Source organism: Plectropomus leopardus, chromosome 4 (genome assembly GCF_026936395.1).
Source record: "Plectropomus leopardus strain MGB_pleo_1.0 chromosome 4, ASM2693639v1, whole genome shotgun sequence".
NCBI lineage: Eukaryota > Metazoa > Chordata > Actinopteri > Perciformes > Serranidae > Plectropomus > Plectropomus leopardus.
The window spans coordinates 14,350,833-14,376,640 of record NC_142179.1 but is presented as its reverse complement, the minus strand read 5'-3'; the positions used below and the strand labels follow the sequence as shown (position 1 = coordinate 14,376,640).

Genomic DNA, 25,808 nt, shown 5'->3' with positions numbered 1-25,808 from the left:
TTTTCTGTGACACACGCATTGACATATGTGCTGCCGCCAAGCAAAAAGGATCCGTTATTCTGAAGATTAAGGCACTTTTTCCTTGAGTCTTTCAGCAGAATACTTCAAAAGACTGGCACGGCGTTGTGGCTGAAAGAGGACGAAATGAATTGATTTGATTATTTTTGGGTGAGTCTGGATCAATCGCATTCTTTCCCCTCGTCAGAACAGGGTCGTTTGGCCCCGAGGGCAGAGGGGTGTAATCATTTGAGGCAGGCTGAGCACGCCATTTGCCCAAGCCTCGAGGGGTTTTGATTTCAATGCTCCATTATAAGCCGTGTTAACAGCAAATAACATAAATTCCTCACGGAGAACACACACTGTTACACACAGACATGTCATATTTGGGCATGTATAAACACACTGAGACACAAAGAAAATCCTTCAAACTGACAAGAAAGCAAAAAAGTCAGTGGCACACATTTCTTACAATTAAAAACGTATATCACCAATGACTGAAAGGAGATCTAAATAAGAAAATATTCTGACAATCAAATAGACTTCACTCAGATCTCTGCTTGTGTTACATCTGTGTTTGTACAGAGTTTAAAAAAAAATCTGAATTTCTTTCTATCACTCCAAATGGCAGTGGACACAAAATTCAGGCAGCCTGGCGGTAAAATGTATACAGTACGGAAGCACGTTTGTATAAACTGTGACGGAGGAAATCGATCCTTCACACTGCTCCACATGAGGAGAGCCAGATGGATCCTGTTAACAGTTCTTAAATGAATTCTACACTTTCTAAGTCCTGTGACATTCAGGGAAGCTGTTACATTAAAATTCCCAGCGTTTTGACAATTCCAAACAAATTTACACAGGCCCCGAGCCGCGCTGCCGAGGCCGATGGCTGACTGGGTTGTCCGCACTGTGTGTCAAGGTTATCACAAGACTGTATTTGTCTAAGACTGACAGAACCCAGTCTGAAACCTTACTCCAGATCAGTTAGTGTGGGAGGAAGCTTTCTGAAGGGAGAAGGGGGAAAAAGTGAGGGAGCGTGGAGACGACGAAATAGAAACCATGATTTATTTTAAATAGCCAAATGCAGACTGCAGAAGTTACCTGAACATCTGTAAGACAGACATGCTGAGGCTGGCCTTAATGCTGATTAGGGAAAGGCTGAAGACGAGGAGTGTTTCTTACTCAGATGTTTTTTCACTTGCCAGTTTTTTCTTACCTGTGTTGCTGTTATTTGTACTAAATTCCTGCAACATACACATCCTGAAGCAAAACCAAGCAAAGTCCTTGTAAGGAAAATATTAACTGTGGAATATTTGCAATATGTCTAGAACACTGTCAACACAGCTCTCACAAGGAATAACTACATGCCAAAGCAGACCACTATGTGTAAATGTATATAACAATTTATTTTTCAAAATGAAAACATTCATGGTTGTATGCAAAGCAAAATGACATGAGGTTGGAGCCGCTGTCAATGGCCCCCTTCACTACAGCGTGCTGGCCTGGACAGTAAATGGCTGATGGGTAAATATTGAGATGGTTTCTCAAGTGTGTGGATCCTGGGGCTGAGCTAAACAGATGGAGGCTGTTTAGGGTCAAGCTAAGAGTGTTGAAGGCCCTGACACACCCAGCCGACGTTGGCTGTTGGCCAGTGTTGGCCGACAGTGATCATCTGTCGCAGTAGTTTTTGTGATGCGACCCACATCGGTGGTGCTCGTCAGCCCTCGATGGCTTTTTTCAGGCTCATTCATCATGTTACATCTGTGACAGAGACGGTGAAGCCCGTCTGTGAGTGAAATCAATCAATTCAGAAAGTAAGGAAAGCAAACAAACAGCGAGAGTGCGTGAGATAAAAAAAAATAATAATAAAAATGCTATATTACGTAAAATTAGGTTTTTAGCAATGGAGCTCCTCAGTAGAAATAGTTGTTTGTGTTACTGTTCGCTGGCACACAGTAAATACGCTTTGTTCTTTCAACATTGTGTTGTATTGTTAATTTGCTAACTGGCTAACAAGCATCTTGAATCTGTCCTGTCAGACTTCTGGTTTCCCTTTTTGAATAACAAATACAAATGTTTTGCAGTATGTGATATTGCAATAACATGATATGTGTTATATTGTGATTTACTACCTTTTTTAAATAGCACATTTAGGGGAAAACTTTGTCAACATCTATTTTTATCAAGTAAGAAGTACCAAAAGTTTCATTTGAATTTGCAGTATTACCAATTTATATAATAAAATCCCCACCTTAACATGAGGCAGTTAGTCTTCATTGCAGCTAGTTCTTTGATGTCGGTTTAATGTGTCCATCAGGCTCAATCATAAGAAAATACCATCAAACTCTTAAGAATGCTTTCTCTGTAAAGTAGTCCGGCTTGGAATTCCCTCCTGTTCTTGTGTCATGTTTAATCAGAGAATGTGACCATGATAAAGTTCTTGAACAACCTAAGAGTGCAGAAGAAATATGCATTGCACTGAAGAAGTACTGTTGACCTTATATGTTGGCCATTCACGCTGTCAACTCTAGACTGTGGAAAGAAAGAGACAAGCGGATGCATGGAGAAAGTAACGCCTTCCATCTGATTTTAAACAATGGAGAATTTAATAAAACCAGGCATGAGAAAAAAAAATTCAAATGGATTTGTCAACATAAAGAAGAGATGCCATTGCTGAGAGAAATCTAAAGTTAAGTAATTTGCACAAGACTTTCATTATGTGGGAACCTTGTGGAATTGAGAGTTATCCCCCAGCTTCTGCTTTTTCCCAGAACTGCATTAAGTGCAGAGATGAGATTAGTTTGCCCTGAGATTGAATTGGACATGCCTCCACATTTTACTGCTGTGATACACAAATAAAGCATGATACAACATTGCTAGAGGCTGAAATGTCAAATGCAAACCAGAAATAAAATCACAACCAAATTGAATGTGCTGTGTGTAGTAAAAACAATTTTGCAAAGTACTTGAAAATATTGATTTGGTTCATTTAAGAAATGCAGCATGCAACATAGATTACACCCAATGTGAAACATTTCAAATTTTTCCCCATGCCATGGTCAAAGCACTTCTAATTGGTGCAAAAAGGACTGTGAGTGTGTAGAGTGTAATTTGATCAGATTTTAGAAGTCACTTGACTGCCTGAAGCAACACAACGTGAAGCAGCAGTGTGGCCGAGGGGTTGAGGCGCAGGAACAGAAAAGTCACGCACTTATATTGGACAACAGCCAATAAAAACCCTGTCAAAGTGACCCTGATAAGGATATTGAACAGCCCCTCACTGCGAGTTGTTTTAGAAAGGAGTGTCAGCAAATACGTGCAATGTAAAATATCAATCAAAAAAACATCAAAGTTCTTATCCAGGGTTCCTACAGCTGAATGCAAATTAGATTTTAGACTTTTTAAGATGTTATTTAATGCCATTCAGAGTTAATTTAATTGGTGACTCTAAACTGTCTATAGGTGTGCTTATCTGTCTCTATGTGCCAGCCCTGCAGTAGTCTGGTGACCTGTCCAGGGTGTACCGCACTTCTTGCCCAATGACAGCTGGCATAAGCTCCAGCCCCCCTGCGACCCTTGAGAGGATAAGCAGTTACAGCTAATGAATGTATTTTCTGTCATGACAGAGACAAGTGTATACCAGGATTGGGAAATACCTGGTGTTTGTTGACAAAGTTTTCTTGGCCATTTTGCGTTTCTCACTCTGAATGTGTGGCTCAATCTTCCTGATTCCCATCATGCCAAGTTTGATTTTTTTTTGTTTTGTTTGGGGTTTTTATGCATTAAAAGCCTTGTACGCATTGCCTTGTACTGGTTTCACACATGGTGCAAAATCTTGGTCAAATTGCCAATTTTTGTTGAATTTGCACTCCCCCATGTTGTCTACGACACAGTGACAGCAGGATAGCAGACAGTGGTTACCCTGCTTTGAGCATCCTGACTGGAAACTAAATGTGTTGTTGGTTCTCCTATTTTGTTCTGTGACACATGTAATGAGAGATGCATTCAGTAAATTATTTCAAAAAGTTGATGTTCCCAGTTATTTCGGATTTTATAATGCCATTTGTAAAATCCTACTTTCCATTTCTAGGCATTTTTAAATCATTCACAAGATTGATTAAAGAAATTCTAAAAACAAGTAAGCCCATTTTTTAGATTATGAATTAAGTGCATTTTTGTAAAAATTGTGATGAAATGTCAGAGAGAAAACAAGCACAGATCTTAAGCTGAGGCAAGTGAAGAATCACAGGAGGAGAGCAGAAGGGGCCGTAGGAGGTTTGAAGGATGGAGGCGAGGAGAGAGATGCAAGTATGAGGCAAAGGGGAGAAGGCAGAGCATAGTCACCGCTGCCCCTGGGCTGACTCGTAGATAACCACAATTCTCTACCTCTCACCTTTTTACCTCTTTAACTCGCTCTGTAGCTCTCATTTTCACCGTGACCTCAGTAATAATAACCAATTTCAGTTTATTTGTTTCCCTCTGAGCGAACTTGGTATTGCCCCCATTCCTCTCGCCCTCTCCTCCTGAAAACTCACTTCATCTACTGTAACTCACTTTCACGTCGAACATAATAGAGGACAACAACAACATCAACAACAACAACAACAAAGAAAGTAGCTGCTGTGGGCTGGTCTTTTTCCCTCACGTGCCTGACCAATCTTCACCAGTCCTCCGAGCTCATTTGCAATGCTGAACACAGTGGTGGGTCTCAAAACAGTGAAAACACTGAAATGGGTGAAGGGGGCAAGCATGCAGTGAATTAATTCTGTGATTCAGAGCCAATAACGTACCTGACCTTGTAAACTGTCAAACTCTTCTCTCTGCTCGATTCACACTCCATTACAACTCTAATAGCGCCAATTACAGCTTTATTTAGCTCTGTCATCCCCAAATTCCCCCCTCAGAGCAGAGGGAGAGTAATTATTTATCTTTCCATCCTCCAGGCTAAATTATGAGTATGAATATCACATCTGAAGAGAGCGATGGAAAGATAAATAAGGGCAGAGGGACGAACGAATTTGTTCATTGAGGAGGTCACGAGCATGGACGCATATGGCGGAGAGAAACTAAGAAAAATTGTTATTCCAGTAAAGATGTAGGTCATTCCAGAACAGATTTTTATTAGCATGGCTGTAGATATCGATTGTTGGGTCAGTGAGTCGGAGCAGCAGGAGGAGAACTAAATGAAAATGGAATCTAAGTGATCACCTGCTATGTAATGCAGTTATTCTTTATTACTCCAAGATAAATATGATAGATACACATTCACGTCTGCAATAATGTGAATTGAGTACGCCGCTTCATCACTGAGACCTTACATATGGGGTCACTGTCAGATCCTCATACGTTTTAATTTCATTACAGCATAAATAGATAAATATGATACACTGATGTTCTTGTCGCACTTAACGATCTCCGGACAGGCATTTTTATCAGAAAAATCCATAGGGGTCAACCTCGAGGCCGTGACACGCAGATATCACTGATTTTATAATGTAGAAATAAAAATGATGAGTTCCCAACCCGGTGAAAGGCCTCGGCTGTAAGTCAAAATCCCTCCTCCGTCCTTTTCTTCCCTGCCAACTTCACTTGCACTTTTTACTGCAGAGCGGGGGCTTTTAAATTTGTTCAGCCCAAAACCCAAATGTAAAATTTAGCCTCAATCTGAAAACGAAAGGCTCATTAAAACATACTGTTACACTCACCATATGCAGGCCCACCAGCATTGGGATTATGGCCTGTGCAGTGTACCAAGCTACAATACAAGACACTGCACTAAATCAGTACAGGCTAAAGTTTTTGGGTTAAGGCAGCTGCTCACTTTCCCTTCCTTGTCTGTCCTCATCCCACTCATGTCAGACTGAATGATCCCGCACTAAGTGGATGCATCTGTGTGGTGGGAGCTCCCCTGAACCAATTGGAGGGGTGGGTGGAGTTGTTACCATGGCACTACCACTAAATGTGCCTCCATCAGGTTAGTGATTGGATGGGTAAGAGGCCAGAGGAGAGTTTAAGGGTGACTTTGGAAAGATCGTCCCTCAGACCCAGAGGCAAGTAGGTCTGAGAGGGGTCATTGTGTCACTTTACTTCTGTTATCACCCAACTGGCTGATCACGCGGACATACTGGGCACAGGCAGCAGTGGCTTAGCTGCTCCACACGCTCTCCTCTGGATACTTTTTACTGGCCAATTGCCATAGCCTGGGTCTTTTGAGGGTTCATGTGCATGTGTTGGATTATTTCTCTGTGTTTTGCGTGTGGACCAGAGTTGGGCAATACAACATAAGATGACAGAAACGTGCCAACTACCAGACATTTTCAATTAATATTTCTACCAAGGTAACAATCTCCTTAAAGTATCTGGGGTATATAGGTGAACTAAGAATAAAAAAACAGAAAATTATTGATGAATTGAAGTAACAGGGGTCAACATTTAATGACAGCAAAACTTTCAAAACATGCACAAACTCTCACACAACTTTTGCGTTTTTCCCAAAGAGATGACTCTTTTCAACGGGTAACTGAACTGAGAGTAAAACTTATCCATGCGCTCTTCAAAACCAGACTCCATTAACAAAAGTAATAATTTTACCTCACTGAACACCGGAACTGCTGGTTCTCAGCTACCTCAGTGAGTTTTTTTGTGTTGTTGTGTGACTTCGATGAGTCTGAACCAGACCCTTTAAAACACCAAAGTCCCAAAATAATGCGAATACACAAACTGATCAAGGCAGCATTAGACCTGCAGCTCCTGTGTTCAGAGAGGCAAAATTACTGTTTTTGTCAACAGAGTCTAGCGCTGAAGGGAAGCACAGTTAAGTTTCACTTTCAGTTAAGTTCCTCAGAAAGGGCTGTCTGTTTTGGAAGTACGACTGGATAAATGAGGCTTGGCTTACACAGCAAGAGATGTGTAAAAGTTTGTGAACAGATGTTTTGATAGAGCTTTGCTGTTGTTAAATGCCTTACTTGCCTGACTTAAATTAATCTGAAATTTCATCCATTTTTTAGTTCTTCATCCACTATGGAGGCATGGAGAAAAAAGCAAGAGTAATTGATATACAAATAGTCATTAGGGAGCTTAAGTATTTCTTTAAAGTAGGGCTACAAGTCATGATAATTACCATTAATCCGACAATTATTGGTCTTCTGCAAATTCCTCCCAATATTCTTGCTGTACACGTTCAAAAGTTCTATTTGCTATGTTTAAAAACATCTCGAGATGCCTCTTTTGAGAGTGCACCACACATACAGTGCAGCAGTATACTGTATTGTGCTGACAGTCAACCAGACAGCAGCAGACATTATGAACTGAGCCTTGTTACCTTGTCACATCTCATGAGGCCCAAGTAGCGGAGGGACTTGCTGCTCTGAGCGATCTGCGTGGCTCCCTGGTCTGTGATGTCCTTACACCAGCCCGCATCCACAGTCTCTATGGTACTGCTGTACTGGCCAATGGCTATCAGAGCTGTGGACACAGGAGGAAGACAGAGAGAGGGGGGCGAGGAGGAAGGTGGGGAAGGAGGGGGGAGAGAGAAACAAGAAAAGGTGTTAGTCTGACAACCTTTCTCATGCAAATGTGGCAGCATAGGCCTCCCAAAGAGACGCACATAAATTCGAGATAAAACCAGGGCAAGTCATCTGGCCAGCTGTGACACATAATTTCAATGTTTGCACAACACCTTGAAAATATATGCATACACACAGGGTTACACACTGAAACACACACATACAAATCTCGCACACACCCATGTTTGCTCAGACTGCTGCAGGATTCATCCATTAGAGCTTTGGCATGAGTCACAGCACTGAAAGGCAATGACACCGTGCCAGGGTAAAGTGTGACTCCATGCCAGTGTATGATTTAATTCTGCTTGTGTGTGTGTGTGTGTGTCTGTTTACTGCTGCCAGGGCAGAACATAGCGCCAGGGTAAAGAGTATCCACCGAAACAAATATCTGTCAGTGTCTGGGGGCTTTGTTACACCTCAGAGCATGTGTGCATACATACCTTCACACACACATATACACACACATGCAAGTGTGCACACATGCATGCATGCGCCCACACTGCGCGCGCGCACATGCACGCACGCAGACACACACACACACACACACACACACACACACCATATGTGTTGTTCTTTTGATACTGTCTTCATTTATTTTTAAGCAGGTAACAAATTAAAATGTTGAGCTGACAAACAAGATGAGATTAAATCTTCTGTAATCTATCTCATACAAAGACATACTCTGTTGCATTAACACACACACACACACACACACACACACACACACACACACACACACACACACACACACAAAGGGACACAACAATCTTCTCATCAATCTTTGACCCGTCAATCGTTGGGCAGATGGAGGAGACCTGTGCTCCACCAGTCGATTGATAGTGCTGCTCGGTGATCGATTGGCAGGGCCTGAGCTTTGTTCTCTCCTCTCTCACAACCATCACTAATGAGAGTGGGAAGGGAGGAGGAGGAGCGAGGGATGAGAGAAAGATGAAAGGAGGAGAGTAAAGACAGAGAAAGCCTTTGACAGCACCTTCAAATAGTTACTTAGCCCTGATGTTGTTTTTTCATTTGCAGAAATCCATTTCACTTCAAACTTTTTCACAAACAAGCTTGAGACTCAATCGTCTGCACTTCAACAAGGCCGGAAAAATTAGTTTTACAAAGTTGTTTTTATCTTGAAACCTTTTCCTCTCAACCTTTCACACTTTTATCACCAGTCTTTTTCAAAATACCGCCACATAATGGTCTTAAAGAAACAGTTCACCCCAAAATCCAAAATACATATTTTCCCTCTTACCTGTAATGGTAATTATCTGTCTAGATCATTCTACAATTCTACAATTTCATTTAGCAGACGCTTTTATCCAAAGCGACGTACAACACAAGCATTAAAGACTCAACAGCAATGTCTCTTTCCAAAAAATCCTGACCCAGTAACTCAAGATAATCCACAGACTTTGTTGTAAGCCATTTCATATAGGAACCATTTTGTCTCTCCCAAACTAAAACCATCAGCTTTATCACCATGCAGAAAAAAGTGTTCATCGACTGCTACTCCACTTGAGCAAGCTAAGAGAGAGCAGGCAGACATCTCTATGGCTGATATCTCCAACACTCTGCAACTCACACCAAAGCAACCCAATTGACAAACAGCACTATAGGTATGTAGAAAAACATGCATTTTTCACTTTGGGGTGAAATGCCCCTTTAAATACCATGCAGTCAGCAGATTGTTGCTGTCATTGCACACTGGATAAGAATAGTTGTGACTGCCGATATATACAAGTGTGTGCTTACACTGTGGAGCCAGAGCTTATTCCCACAGGAGAAGGGAAATGAATAATCTTATGCGTTTTGAATCAACTGCATGTATTTAACCTTCTTTCCGTCTTTCCAGCTGGAGCTATGTAATGTAGAGGGTTTCCTCCACACACACACACACACACACACACACACATACATGCGAACATGAATAATAGGGGACTATCTAAGTGTACTATCCAAGAGGGAACCTTTATTAGCAGTCATTTTAAAAATACAAAACTAGAATTGAAAATTTACTTTTGAGGTCTTCTTTCACAATATTACTGCAAATGTGATTTTTACAATTTTTTAAAGAAATTGCCAAGAGGGGACCTGAAGCCTTGAGCGACGTCTGCCTATCAAAGGGGGGACATCCATATACTGCAGTCAAACTGGTTTATCCTGGTTCTCTCACCTATAGAGTGCTTCTTTTTCACTAAAACTTCATTTGTATCTTTAAAAATGGGTATGTAAACTTTATTGCTTGCAATATATCAACATTTTTTGTGATAATAAATATTACAGAAATAATACTTGCCAAAGCAAAGTATATCTTTTAAAGAAGGCTCCCATAATCCTGTGAATTCAGTTTTATCTTACTATTTACTGTTAATAACTTTATTGTTGTCTTTGTTTTATATATGTATATATATATATATATGTATATTTAGACCAGACCAATTGTAACTACCAATGTATCACCAAAAATTCAGAAAAATAAATCTATAAACGAGTAACATTATACATAAAATGATCAGCAATATAATTACTTATTTTAATAAATAATATATTTATTTTAATTAATTAATCACTATAAAATGATTTAACACAAGTCTGTGACTAGACCTTAAAAGCTGTTTGCTTCCAAAAGAAAGAAATCAAACTGTGACATGACAGTTGAGCTCAGGTCCAGAGAAGTCAGTATGCTTTCTGGATTTTGTTGAATCTGGCTTTTCACTTAGCATAGTAGAGTCTTAAATTGCATTTATAGATGCAGTGATGAACTGTGTTCACTGTCAGTGGTTTTCAGTGTCCCCAAGCTCATTTTGTGATATCATGTTAGTATTTAATGCAGTGCAGCTTTATGGGTCAAAAGGTCATGGCCATTCATTTTTGGTTTTTAGCCTTGTCCCTTTTATGCAGAGATTTCTAAGGTTCTCTAAATCTTTTCATGCTATTATGGTAGATAGTTAATGGATTTGAACAGCAAATATCTTGTTTTGTAATGTATTCCTTTGTGTTCTAATAGTTTTTCAGTGATGGATGAAACACCTGTGTTTGTTAGTGTATTTTAGCATTATCTAATCTAGACCCCATTCAAAGATGTTTGTTTTTTAATGACTACAGTCTGTAACATACTACACACACTGGCATGCAGCATTGTCACAGTGCACAGAGAGTGCGTGAAGTGAAAGGCACATAATAAATGTTACGATAAGTTCACAATGACTCTCAGCTTTACAGGACTTTACATTCCAGTATTGTAAACTGAAACTTTTCTTTAGCACTTAAAGTTTAACTGGTATGTTAGTGTTTTTGATGGGCATTAAATGGTGATGAGCCACCAACAACTCATCTCAAACCATCACAACAGGATACACATCTATGAATGGGCCTTCATAAGTCGACTTCTGTTTGTACTCTTTGAACTTTGCACTCTAAAAGAAAAAAAATGTCCACACTCCATTTCCTTTTGTAAGAAAAAACTAAAAAAGGAGTTTTAAATTAAAATTATGTAACATCAAACTTTGACTTGACCTTTAAAATTGTTCAATTTCCAAAATACTTACCTGACCAGTTTTCACAAGTAGTGAATGTCAATCAAGTTTTCAATATACTTGTGTTCTCAGTCTGTACTTAAAGAAATGCAACTTGTTTGTTGGTGCACATTGAAGAAGGTCCACCCTTGAGTAGGATATAATGACATGAGTCCACTGTTGGCTGGTACATAATGTCACAAGTTCCTTCTTAGATAGCGAGGACGTTCACACTAACCATGTAAAGCACATACAAACATATTTAATAATACTTGTGAAAAAAAATCTCATCTGAATAATGTTACATTTCTTCTTCAAATATGATTTGTTAGTATGTTTGTGTAACAGAATATAAAGGCTCAACTTTAGTGGCTGGCTTAACCTTTTATGGCTTGATACTGTATTAATGGGAAATTATGCCCATTTCTAAAATACATACATATTATTTCTATGATCTAAGGCAGTCTAAAACATTAGTAAACATGGGCAACTTCAAGCTCCCATATCCAAAAACTGGAGTGCTTGTGATGTCATGTGATATAAAGTGTAGAAGTTGCTCCATTGATATGAAATTGTGAAAGATTTTCTAGATGACACTGAGAACAGCCAGAACAATGTTATAAGTATATGGGAACATTTTCTGTTACAGAACTGACAACACCAATATAATAAAGTTCATTTGGGTTTAAGGGATAACAAACATTCTGTTGGTCCTCAAAATTAGGCTCTCGATGAGCAGAAGGAGCAGCTCCAGACTTTATACTTCATGACATTACAAGTCTGAGGCTTCTTTCTCTAGTGTCTAGATCAGAGATATCACACATACTGGCTGATCCCTTGGCCATGGAAAAACATACTGGAATTCCTACTTTAGATGTTCACCTTTACAATGAAGGTTTCCAGAAAGGACCAAAACGATATAAAGGTCAGCAACAGTATTTGCTATTAATCATAAAATAGATTTATTATCAGACTTTTACTGGAAATTCCCATTAAGAGTTATTACAAGCACAGGATCTCTTTTACAATGTATGTGCTTTCAATGTATATGCATAAGAATGCATTTCTTTGTTGATCAACATTACAGAAAAAGGGCCACACATATAGAATAAAAGGATTGGTCCCAAGTTGGCTGGTACATAATGACACAAGTTCCCTTTTGGATAGGACAGAGTGATATTCACACTCCACCATAGATTAATGAAAAAGAAATAGAAAGGTGCATTTTGTAAAGAGAAAAATATCTAATACAAAATGTATCTATTCAGTAAAGCTTCTCATTGTTTAGTAAATTGGCACCAGAAATGTTACCATTGTAGCTATTTAAAATAAAGGCTATAATGTGAACACAATTATAACTTGTCTTTAGTATTCACTGTGACGTGACAGATGAGCTCAGGTCCGGGGAAGTTGGCAGTGTTTCTGGATTTTGTTGATATCTGGCTTTCACTTTTGCATAGTTAAGTCTTAATTTGCATTTATAGATACAGTGATAAACTGTGTCCACTGTCAGTGGTTTTAGTCTCATTTTTGATATCCTTCAGTCATGTTGGTATTTAATGCAGTGCAGCTTTATGGGTCAAAGGTCATGGCCATTCATATTTGGTTTTAGCCTTGTCTCTTTTTATGTATTTCTCAAGGTTCTCTGAATCTTTTCATGCTATTATGATAGGTAATGGATTTGAACACCAAATATCTTGTTTTGTAATGTGTTCCATTGTGTTCAAAATGAATAGTTTTTTAGTGATGGATGAAACACCTGTGTTTGTAAGTGTATTTAGCATTATCTAATCTAGACCCCATTCAAAGATGTTTGTTTTTTTAATGACTACAGTCTATAACATATACTACACACACTGGCATGCAGCATTGTCACAGTGCACAAAGAGTGTGCATGAAGAAAGGCACATAATAAATAATATAATAATACTGATAAGTTCACAATGACACTCAGCTTTACAGGACTTTAAATTCAGTATTGAACTAAAACCTTTCTTAGCACTTAAAGTTTAACTGGTATGTTAGTGTTTTTGATGGGCATTGAAATGGTGAGAGCCACCAACACCTCATCTCAAAACCATCACAGCAGGATACACATCTATGAATGGGCCTTCACTAGTTATCTTCTGTTGACCCCATTCAAAGAGGTTTGTGTAACCCAGAACTAAGTTTTATTATTGTTATATCTATTTTTGGTTGTTTTTGATAACTATAGCTGGTAACACATAGAGTTGTAAATTAGTTGGCAAATACAGGGCTGGTATACAGGCATTGTCACTCATGGCATGAGAGTGTGCATGAAGGCATGTGAGATTGCTAAAATAAGTTTACATTGACACTCAGCTTTACAGGTCTTTACATTCCAGTGTTGTCAACTGAAAACAACTCTTTAGCACTTAAAGTTTAACTAATGTTAATGTGTTTCTGATGGCCATTATGTTAAAAATTCAGACAAACAGAGCCACTGAGAGCCAAGATGCCCTACTGCTTTAGAGGGCCACTTAATAAATAATTACCTTTCAATTATTTCAGTGATATTACATACTTGTGGTTATTATGTCACTTCCCAGCAGATGTTTCTTCATGTGAAAACATGTTTAACCTTTTTTGAATAGCTTGTAGTCAACTGTGCAATTGACGACAAATGTGGAATTCTGCTTGTATTTCTACTCTTTACAGTTTAACATTATCTTACCCAACATCCACTTGTTTAACACAGAAAAGAGGAAAAAGCCATGTTTCAGTCAGATACAACATCTAGGATATGAGAAGTAAGCAACCCTGAAGCCCAATGTGTAATGTCCTCACGACCATAACGACCATCGTCAGCTAGAAGAAACCATCCCCGCACTGCAGGGAATCAAGGCCTGACAGATTTTCACAGGCTGACTTGCAGAGAATCAAACCCTCACCCACTGCAGGTCACTCACTTCTCAGTGGCAGCAGTCTCCACTGTTCAACACTCAAAGTTAGGGATCTGAGAATCATATGGGTGCTGGTCACTCCACCTCTTCAGTGTAGAAGAAATTACATATTTTGTCCACTTCATCAACTGAAGGCCAAGTAAATATAAAAATATATCCTATAAACTGTGTGTGAATGTAGTAATAAAGACAGATTGCTTTCTAAAGAATGCACAAAGCCACTGAATCAAATGTACATAGATCATACAGAGATGAATAACATTTTTTTTCACACATATGAATACTCGGCCTCTTTTAGGGATGCATCTTACTCCATAAATGTGGTAATTTTACGTGTCGGTATCATCTTTCTGAAGCTGGCAATACTGTATTATAGGCATCATTAATAATTTGTTAACTGACTGTTAATTATACTTTTGTCAATACTCCTTGATAACCAATGAAGAAATGATAACTAATTAACTTTACCCATTATAAGTAATGTTATAGATTGTTATTTTATTAGTCAAATACCAAGACTTATACAGTCTTGTATAAATACATAAACTAAGTATTAATGGTTTCCAACTAATTTGTAAACCTTTTGTAAAAACAAAAAGTAAATTATACAATATAAATATCTCTTGGATAGATAGACCAAATATTTATAACACTTTGTTAACTATTAATAGTTGGTTTGAAAACTGTTTATAAACATTGTTTGGATGGTTTCTATAAAGTTGCAACTGCTAATGGTAATAAACTGTTAAACTGTTAACAAATACCATGTAGCAGATCTTGAAATACTATTTGGAAGACCATTATAAAGTTGCAGTTGCTATTTAAATCTTTTGAGTCACTTAATAAATAATGTCTTTCGAAGCACTTTGTAAAGTATACATACCGCTTGCCCTTCATTAAATTTTTAATAGGTTACAAAAGTTGCAAAACAACAATAACCCACTACATTTATCTTTGGCTCAAAGTTGCATGTCAACATTGACTTTCTGTTCATATATGTGTTTAAAATGATAATCACACAATCAGGACACAAATATGTACTCTTTATGTAGCTCACCTATAAAACATTTAAAAGGGCCAAATTAGTTTTACTCCATACAATCAATAACCATTGACAACATTTTAACTATCTAAATAATGTTTGTAGATGCTTTTACAGAGTATCTAATTCTGTAGTATTGTATTACCTCTTTAGTTAAAACAGAACCTTTTATTAAAATTAGAAAAATGAAATGAAAACTAGAGGAAATAAACTGTGCAACATCAAATGGTATGTCATGAAATAACAGATGTAATCATTAGGTAACTGAATATGTTCAACTACTTAAATATCCATAATAGTACAAGTTTTGAAAAAAAAACAGTATTTAAAATGGGAATTAAAGTGAGAAATTGTATGCCTACTCTGCATAATTTCAGGGTGTTCTTCCCAATAATCCAGGGATGTTGTACTAACCAAGATAAGCAGTGTGTGCTACTTGTTAAACCCAGGATGGGGGAATAAGCCACGTTCAGTCAGTCTAAATCAGATACAGCATCTTGGATATGAGGTTAGCAACCCTTAGCTCAATGTGTCATGTGCTAACCACTCATCGTCAGCTAGAAGAAACCATCCCCGCACTGCAGGGAATCAAGGCCTGACAGATTTTCACAGACTCACTTGCACAGAGTCAAACCCCTCACCCACTGCAGGTCACTCACTTCTCAGTGGCAGCAGTCTCCACTGTTCAACATTCAAAGTTAGGATCTGAGAATCATATGGGTGCTGGTCACTCCACCTCTTCAGTGTAGAGGAAATTACATATTTTTGTCAGCTTCATCAACTGAAGGCTCATAAATCTAACAATATATCTATAACACCATGTGATTGCTTACTTAATAATGCAGAGCACCACTGAATCAAATGTTTAACATCTTAGAGAGATGAACAACAATTTTTTCACAAACAAATGAATATTTAACCTCCTTTAGGGATGCATTTCACTCCATAAATGTGCTGGTAATTTTACATGTCAGTGTCATCTTTCCTAAGCTGGCTGTTAACAGACTGTTAATTTCACTTTTGTCAATACTACTTGATAACTAATAAATAAATTGCAACTACTGATGGTACGCTGATACAATTGATACACTACTGATGGTATATTGTTAAACTGTTAAAAAATACCATGTAGTGGATCTTGACATATTATTTGGGAGGCCATTTTAAAGTTGCATTTGCTGTTTTAAATCTTACAGTCACTTAAAATGCTTTGTTTCTCAGCGCTGTGTTAAGCATGCATACACGTTTGCCCCCATTAAATGTTTTATAGGTTAGAAAACTATTTATTTTCATATATAAGTTCAAACTGATTTATGACCTTTATAACCTTTTAAATTTATATCACTGCAGCTCAAATGAAAAGGGTTCAGGAGGTGAAAAATGGACTACATAAATTCAACATTACAGATCAATAACAAAACCTATGTTACAAAACTACAATAATCCACCATGTTTTCTTTTGGCTCAATGTTGCATTCTGACATTTTATTTCTGTTTCCTGAATATGTTTAACATGATGATCAGACGATCACTCTTACTCTTTAGTTTTGTTTTACTCCTATAGTTGAAACCAAACCTTTTATTATGATTAGAACAATTAAATGTTAACTTGGCACAATAAACTATGTAACATCACAATGGTTTGCCATGAAATTCATGTAATTATTAGGTGATTAAATATGTTCAAATATTTAACTATCCAGTAAAAAAGTACAACTTTTGTATCAGTATTCAAGCTAGTGGGAATTTGAGTGGAGAATTATATGCCCAATCTGTAAACTTTTAGGATGTTCTTCCCAATAATCCAGAGATGTTGTACCAGCTAAAATAAGCACTGTGTGCCACTTGCTTAACCCAGGACAGGGGACAGACCCATGTCTCAGGCAGTCAGAGTTGGATGTAACATTCTAGCTAATATAAATTAGCATCTCTGAAGCTTAATGTGGAATGGCCTATTGACCATCGTCAACAACAAAGAAACCAACCCCCACACTGCAGAGAATCAAGGCCTGGCACAGAGCTGCACACGCTGACCCCTCACCCTCTCCAAGTCACTCATTTCTCAGAGGCAACCTTAAAAGGCACATGGGTGCTGGACACTCCACTCAGTCAATGTGGAGGATTGTTTAATGCTTACATCATAAACTAAAACCCTTTAAGGAATTTGAAATTCTTCATAAAAACCAAAACTGTGTTGAATAATAATAAGTCCCTCTGGGTCACTGCAGCATGCACACAGAGAGATGGCAAATCATTTAATCCAATACAAAAATGAGTAGTCAGCCTCTGTTAAGACACAATCCATAAATGTGCTGGTAATTTTGCATGCACAGTACACCCATTTAAAAACTCTCAGTTCCCTCTCCTACAACAGAAGACTTAAAGGTCGATACAGCAGACAATCCAATCCAAATCTCTCAGCGTTATTTTTTTTATTTTACTTGAAAGTGAATCCTATTTTGATCCTAGTTCTGCAGTTTTTGTATTGTTGGCTGTTTTATATTTCTTTAGTTGTTTTAGTAGTTGTAGTTGTTTTGGTTTTCTTGAGATCTAGTAATGTGTATATACAATTTTGTCTGTCTAATGCAGATTTAAGATTAATTTAAAACATTGGAGAAAATATAAACAACAAACAAAACAAAACAAAACAAGTGTCATTTTGTACAGGCCAAGAGGGACAAAGTGTGACTGACTTTCCTTTTTAGAATTTAAAGTTAAAGTACAGCCAAAAGTACAGCCAAAACCTATAGAATTTGAAATAGTTCATCTCAGCAGTTGAACAGAGGGTTTCAGAGGTTAATCATTCCTCTAACTGACTTATCCCTGTAACTGAGACAAACTGATTGCTCACAAAACCTCCCATATTATAAATACCATTAAAGATTGCTCTAGTCATTTATATCATGATGGGTTGTCAATGTGTTTTCAACACAAGGTAAAAAAGGAGCACACTCTTAAACAGCAACTCAAAACTTATTCAGGTGCACGATTCAAAAGCAATGTACTAAAAACTAAAATGATATTTCTATCTCCAATTTCCTAAAAAATAAATAATTTTATTATTACATTTTGTAAGATTATTTTCTTTGAACAATAATGCATCTAACTTCTTTTCCTATTCTTTGTCATTTATCCATGTTGAAATGGGAATGTCACTCTATACTATATATCTAAGATGGAACTTGTGTCATTATATACCAGCCAACAGTGGACTCATGTCACTTTATACAACTCAAGTGTGGACCTGCTTTTTCTGTAATGTGGAGCGACAACAAATGGATTCCTATAGATGGGCACACATACATTGGATTTCAACCATAACAATAAATGCCAAATTCAGCTGATTCCTGTGAATTCTGGGAGACCCTGCAATTTTGTCAAATCACTGCAACTATACAGAATTCTTAACTATTTAAACAGTTAAAATCTGATTTTCACTGTATGTCTGCCCACAACTAATCCACTCAGTTCCTCAGTTGCCCTCTAAGTATTTCTGAGTGGCTCTGATGTTTTACAAAGAAGACTTTAGACCAGCAAAGTTATTTTTAAATTATTTGCTTCATTTTATGCAAATATTGGCTCTGAAAAGGCATCATTCAATGATGATGAAACTTTATTCCTTTTTTTAAAAAAAAAAAAACATTTTTGTTTTAATATTCTTTCCCAATAGAAAAAAACTTTAAATCCTCAAAAAATAAAACCTAAAACTTGCATGGCATTTTTTTGCTTGTAAAAACTGTTAAATGGAAGTTTGAGTACGCCCATCCATATTCTCAAGTGATGCTAGCCACGCTAAGATGTATGCAGATGCCTCGTGCTGTCTGGCTGTCTACTGACGTATAATAACAATGCCGCATGGCTCTGTCCTGGCTATGTTCTCATCTCTCACATCATCCTGCCATGATCCAGATTGATGCAGGTATGCCAAAAGCACTGACAGAGGGAATGTATTTGAAAAGTTAACAATGAGAATGGACTGGGGTAGCCCCTTTTAAACACAGTGTCAAGCTATAAAATGGTAAAGAACATCCACAACGGCTGAGCCTTTATATTCAGTTACAAAAATACATACTTACAGATCCTTTTAGAAGCAAAAAAAATTACATGATTTATTTAGATATATTTACAAGTAACTTGTGTCATTATGTACCAGCCAACTGTGGACCCCTGTTGCTTTATACTACATACAAGTGTGGACCTCTTTGCCTGTAGAGTAGATCAACGCAAATAAAAATGCATTCCTGTGATTATAGAGAAACAAAACATACGTACATTGTAAGATTGACAGAAATCTAGTGCTTCTAGTGCATCTAAAAACTCAAAGGGAGTTTTGGAGGATTGAGCTAATCTCAAGGTTAAGTAAATTCTGATAATAAACTAATTTAAGCAATTCATTAAAATTAGTAAAGATCTTGCTAGTATTTTCTCTCCACATTTTCTTCCTACCATTATTATTATTATTATTATTATTATTATTATTATTGTTGTTGTTATTGTTATTTTCTTCTTTCTTTAGATTTTAAAATATTTCCTTGCCCTCTGGGAAGCCGTATTGTAAAAACAGTGTCAGTTAGATGGTTAAGCCATCCACTAAAACTGAGCCTTTATAGTTTGTTATAAATATTAGTTATAATTATAATAATCACAGTCATTGTAATCATAGTTGAGGAATAATTTTTGAATTATTTAGGTGAGATTCTTTTGTGTAAGTCTTATCTATCTCATTTTATTTATTCTTTACATGGTGGAGTGTGAACGCTACTCCATGCTATCCAAGAGGGAACTAATTGTCATTATGTACCAGCCAACAGTGGACTCCATGTTGCATTATCTATGTTTGGACATGTTTTCTATAATGTGCACCCACAAACAAATTACATTTCTGAGTACAGACTGAGAGTGTATATTGAAGTATATTGAAAAACTGATTGACATTCAGTGCTCGTGAAAACTGGTCAGGTCAGTATCGTCAGGGACTGAACAACTTTAAAGGTCTAGTCAAGGTCTGATGTTACATCATTTTACAAAATTAAACCTAAAAAGAAAAAATCTTACTGCTGATCATTTTATGTAAAGGTTTATTCTGCTTGGATTATAGTTTTCTTGCTTTTTTTAAGGCTCTAAAATACTGATTTCTCTCCTGCCTTCTGGGTAGCCCTTTATTTTAATACAGTATAGAGCTTAAAACTTATGAAATCACCTAAAGCCAAGCCTTGAATTTTAATGCAAAGACTAATAACAAATCACGTTTCAGGAGACTGGTGTCTTTATTAACCCTATCATGCTATTTGTATCATATTTGATACATTACATTCTGTGGCCTTCATGTCACCCACATTAACATTACTAAAGCCTGTTTAACGGCCCATCTGCAGTCTGAAAGGCTGCTGGGGAGAGGAGTGTTAAAAAGCTGACGATGTGTGAATGGGTCGTTCAAATACCAGCTCCAACCAGGAGGGAGAGCTCTGAATATGGATATAAACACCACACACACTTTGGTCCCTCTTGGCAAAATCTGAAAATTTCACCAGAGGCCATAACACATGATTTTATGATGATTTAGAGCATGTCCAAGTGGGGACTTAAAAAATGTCCCCTGTTAGTTTTGCCGTTCCCTGTTGGTGACTGTGTAACGATGAGTATGTTCCCTGTTATATATATGCGCGAGTGCACACACACACACACACACACACACACACACACACACACACACACACTCTCTCTCTCTCTCTCTCTCACTCTCACTCAAACACACACACACACACACACTCTCTCTCTCTCTCTCTCTCACTCTCACTCAAACACACACACACGTGCACACACACACACACACACACACTACAAACCATCTTGTGTACAGTATGTAACATATGTAATATATAGCTTTGGGCACTCGGAGTGCTCCACATGTGGTTCCCTTTGTGCTGCAGCATGCTCTTGGATGCCATGCATAATGGCACATTATGACTGAACAGGCAGTAACATGGCTTTGAAGCTACAGAACGTTTCATGTAATATGGCACCATGGGGAAGAGGCTCTATCAGGCCAGATGGGTGAACAGCACACCGAGTAACCATGTTGTTTTTAGACTAGTGCTGACCCGGTAAAGTATTCTAAAAATGGAGAAAGTTTTGTTTTTGTATGCGTGCTTGAGTGTCTGAGAGACTGGAAACACATCAAGTGACTGGCTCACCATCCTGTTCCCCTTGTCATGTCCAATCACATGATCCCAAACTCGATTACCTGGGCTCAGACCTCTCGTCTTATGTTAAGAAACACATATTGCTGCCGTTAAAGCCTCCTTGCAGAGCGATTGGGAGGTTTTTCTGAGGAACACGAAGGTCAAATAAAAGAGGAGAGCTTCACAGTTAACCGAACCAAACAACAGAACTGCCTCTACTTCCCCTTCAGCAACTCCAGGTCCCTGTTTCTTCCACTTCAACCTTACTTCTTTCAACCTGACAAAGTGAGAGGATTGAAGCAGACAGGTGCCTACCACGGTGAATGTATAAGTGTGAGTGAATACATTGTCCATGCATTTCCTGATTACTGTGCTGCACTCCCCTAAGCACACAACCTTCCTACTCCAAATTGCTGCATTACAGGCTCCGGACTTTATAAAGAAAACATGTGGCAGTTTGAGATAGCCGTGGGGAGAATGAGACGAGCAAATAACACTAAACATCATTTTGTTATGCTCTCAAGTTGGTCAACTGGAGAGTCAGATAATGCCTTTGTCAGAACGAGCTAAGTGTGAGGCTATTTAGACTTGTTTAGTACTCTATCAACAAGTTCATCTGGTCGCCATTACAGTCTAATATCCTTGTGTGCTCGGCTTCTCTCCCTCTGCCTTTGATCATCTATCAGGAGACTGTAAACTCCAGCTACTCCTGGTGGCAAATGGAAATCGTTGGCTACTTTTGCAAAGCAGGAAAGCTTTCAGGGAAAGCTTTTAACTACAGTCGAGCAGTTTTGTTCACCTTGTCAGAGATAGAGAGTTCAACCGGAGCTTGGTATCTTTGTTTGGAAGAGAGTACATAATTGTACATAGAAAAACATGTAAATAGGTGTTTTTTTACGATGGTCTCACAATAATCATACTATAATTATCTTTGTGCGAGAATACAATTGTGCAGCATTCTTATGATGAAATTGTGAAACTACAAATGAAAAAAGAGTGGCACATCTTTGCATAATGCTTACACACAGGTGCCCACACACACTACCATTCAAATACATTTTCACACTTTGAGTTAAATCTTGATAATGCAAATTCATTTGAAATAAATAAATAAATAACAGAGAACAGAAGGTTGCCAACACCTAGATCATTGAATAGTAGGAATTTTACAGTAAACAGTACTTTGTTGACGGCATGTCTTTTGGGAAGGTCAACCAATTAAAGGATACTTCACCTGTAAAATGACCATTTGTGTAACAATTACTGACTGTGTCAATTTATGAAGACATTTTCTTTTCTGCATGCCTGAATAGAGAATCCAAAACACCCTTCATGAATTGAAGCAAACAGTGTTTAACAACAGCAAAACTATACAAAAAAATTTACTTCACAAACTTTCACACAACCCGTGCATTATAACCCAAGTCTCATTTACCCGGTTGTATGTTCAGTGCTTTCCTAACACATACATTTTTGCTAAAACATTACAATTTAAAACACATCAGTACAAACAGTCCATGCATGACAGAGGAGCATGCCTGGGCATGTGTTTGGGAAGTACTGAGCATACAACTGGATAAACGAGACTTGGATTATACTGCACAAGTTGTGGGAGTGATTGTAAACTGAGTTTTTAAATACTTCTGCTGTTGTTAGGTGTGGACCAAATAAGTCAAATATTACAACATGCTGATTGCTGCAGATGCTGACTTACACTGATCAATACTTAAACCAAATTTTATTAAGTCAACATAATTTCATATTATTATTATTTTTTTAATAATTAAAATTTCTCATTCTGCTTTTTATGGTAGTTTCATATTTGCAATTACATTGCTTGCCATTTAACCAAAAACTGTTAAAATATAAGGTTTTCAAAAACTTTTGACTGGCAGTGTATAAGGGACCATAGGAGCAGGAAATTGTCTTTCCTTACTGATAATGATTTTCTGTCTGAGAAATAGATGAAGTGATATGCAAGAGAAGTTAAGGTGAAAAAGAGGTGGAAGAGTCAGAGGAGAAGAGAGGGGAAAATCCCATTCTGGCAGCAGGAGCTGTGACTGAGTGGTGACTACACACTCACAGACGGTAATGAGGACACACTCTGCTGCCCTGCCTGAAAATGGCTTTAGGATCTGGCTGTGTGTGTGTGTAAGTGTGTGTGTATACACTCCCCCTTTAGTGTGAAAAGAAGCAGAGAGAGACAGAGATTGACCTTAAATCCCGGATATCATTCATTCTGAGCATGGCACATTTCACCTGCCTTTTACCAAATCGGTCGTTTGGGGATAAAACTACGTCATCGCACAAGAAACAGGTGGGGATCACATTTAAGACCAACTGCTTCGGTTTATTTAAACCTCTTCTGAGATTTGGGACAACATATCCTCTTGTCAATCAATCAACAGATCAATATAAAGAGTGTCATGGATGATGTAGTGTCTTTAGGAAAGGTTTTCCTGAGTCAAATCCTGATCCTGCAGCTGCTTATGATGGTAAGTCTTGCAGTTCTTTCATAAAAACTTTCCCAAATGTAGGTGTTAAGCCCTACTTGTGGCTTTCAGTTAGAAACAAAGGTGAAAAATGTCGAACAAAGGTGAATAACCAAGTAAAACCCTAAATCTTCGGTGTTCCATTAACCTAAACATTATCTCCAGACAGAGATTCATAACCTATTACTTTCCCATATCAGGCACAAGCTGTTATCAAACGCCATAAATAGCAGATTTATCCAAACACAGGAGCGGCTTTAGGCTAAGGTAACCGCACTCTAACAGCGGGGTCAGGAGTTGGTCAATCCTGTGATGACCGCAACGTGAGAAGAAACCTTCCTTAATCAGCTTATTTCTCCTATCTCTGTACCTGACCTCATAGCTTCAGGGGTTAAGCATCTTTTACAGGCTTATTAGATATTCACTTATTACATTCTCCTAAATGATGGTGTGCCATTACTGCTATCTTATTGCTCTGAAGCCATCCCTATGCCTGTCTGCTGTAACCCTATACGCCATATTTTAGCCGCTGATGAAGACAGAATGCTTACGAAAGAAGTGATGGTATATGCTTAAGATTTACTGTGGTGCACTGTGTGCTGAGTGTGTGTGTGTGTGTGTGTGTGTGTGTGTGTGTGTGTGTGTGTGTGTGTGTATGAATATGGCAGCAGGGACAACACAAAAAAGGCTTATTATGGCTGATGTATTCCAGAGAGCACAACTGTCATGTCTAATGTGAAAGACATTCACTTGGTTCTTTGTGTTGCGTTTAAAAACTTGGCCTCAGCTTTGCCCTCTCTGCTGTGCTGCTGTTTGCCCAAAACCAAAAGAAACCCCCTTTTCACTTCTCATCCTTTTAAATTGTGGAAGTTGCAAGGGATGCAAAAGCTATTTTCTCAGTGGATATTACAATCTGTATATTTTTCCTCCCTCTTTAGCCAACGCTCTTACCAGTACTGACATGCAGTTTTGCAAGAAAGAGGTCAAGTTGGTTTCAATTCTGGTATATTTTGTAAGATTCCTGAAAAGAAATGTTACATAAATTCCAACAGGGGTGCAAGACGCCAAGATAAAACTTTCATAACTAGGGTTTGGCAAGAGGTCAACATAAGTCCCTCACTGTCCAGTGTTCCTCATGGGACCTAATTTTAGAAAAAAAAGTACAGTAGTGAACAGCAAAAGACAAATCTTTATCCAATCTTAATTGCGCCATGAATTATACATGATTTTTGTCAATTCAAAAGATGATTTTGTAAGTCAAGAAAGTCACAGTTTTTCATAGGCTTGTCATAGTACCATGTAGTTTTGTGTGAAACTTATCACTGGTTTTTAATTCTTGTCTCACACAATACACATGAACAACAAAAGCCAGCTATGTAACTGTCCCTTTTTTTTCCCTCATTCTGTGCGCCCTCTCTAAATTCTGACATTTCTGCAGGTCCTTTAATGCAATCAAAACTCATGAGTTATTTTTATCCCGCAGCAGCAGTTTGAATTGTGGTGTGGATAATTGGTCAGTTGAACTGGTCACATTGTGGCAGCCTGCCACAAATAAATGAATGTGTGGGAAACTCTGGCTCTTGTGAGTATATCCCAGTATGAAACAACAACAGGTATTACAGAAAGAAAGTTATAACATCACCTTCAGGATTTGCATATACAATATAGTTATGTATTTAAACAGTCTTATACTTCACCACTTAAACAACAACTGCAACTTTCTTGACTTGAAAAATGTTAGATTGACAAACATTAGTTTAGTTAACCCATGGGACCTTGCTAAACTCTAGTTATGAAATGTTTCTCTGAAATTCTTGCACCCCTGTCAGCATTTGTGTAGCTTTTTCTTTTCCGAAATAAGTTCCCATGGTGGACCACCAAAAGGGGAGGAACTTTGCCTCTCTATAAAAGACAATATATGGCCCTATTAGTTTGTCATATAAGCCTAAAAGAATCATTCTTATCTGATTATTTTATCCAGAATGTTTCTAAATTTACCCTGAAAGCACAAATACTGTAGCAGAGGATTATTTCCATATCAACCACACCTAACAATAACAGTATCAAAAGTTTATTTGCATG

At 37.9% G+C, this 25,808-nt stretch overlaps 1 protein-coding gene across 1 annotated transcript in view; it reads right to left on the bottom strand.

The window, feature by feature from the left end:
• Nucleotides 1-25,808, bottom strand: part of fbxl17 (F-box and leucine-rich repeat protein 17) — a 282,885-nt gene that overhangs the window by 16,918 nt on the left and 240,159 nt on the right. Inside the window, exon 10 of the mRNA XM_042487705.2 lies at nucleotides 7,322-7,464. Within this exon, the coding sequence (XP_042343639.1) occupies nucleotides 7,322-7,464 (143 nt within the window). The remainder of the gene's footprint in view (nucleotides 1-7,321; nucleotides 7,465-25,808) is intronic.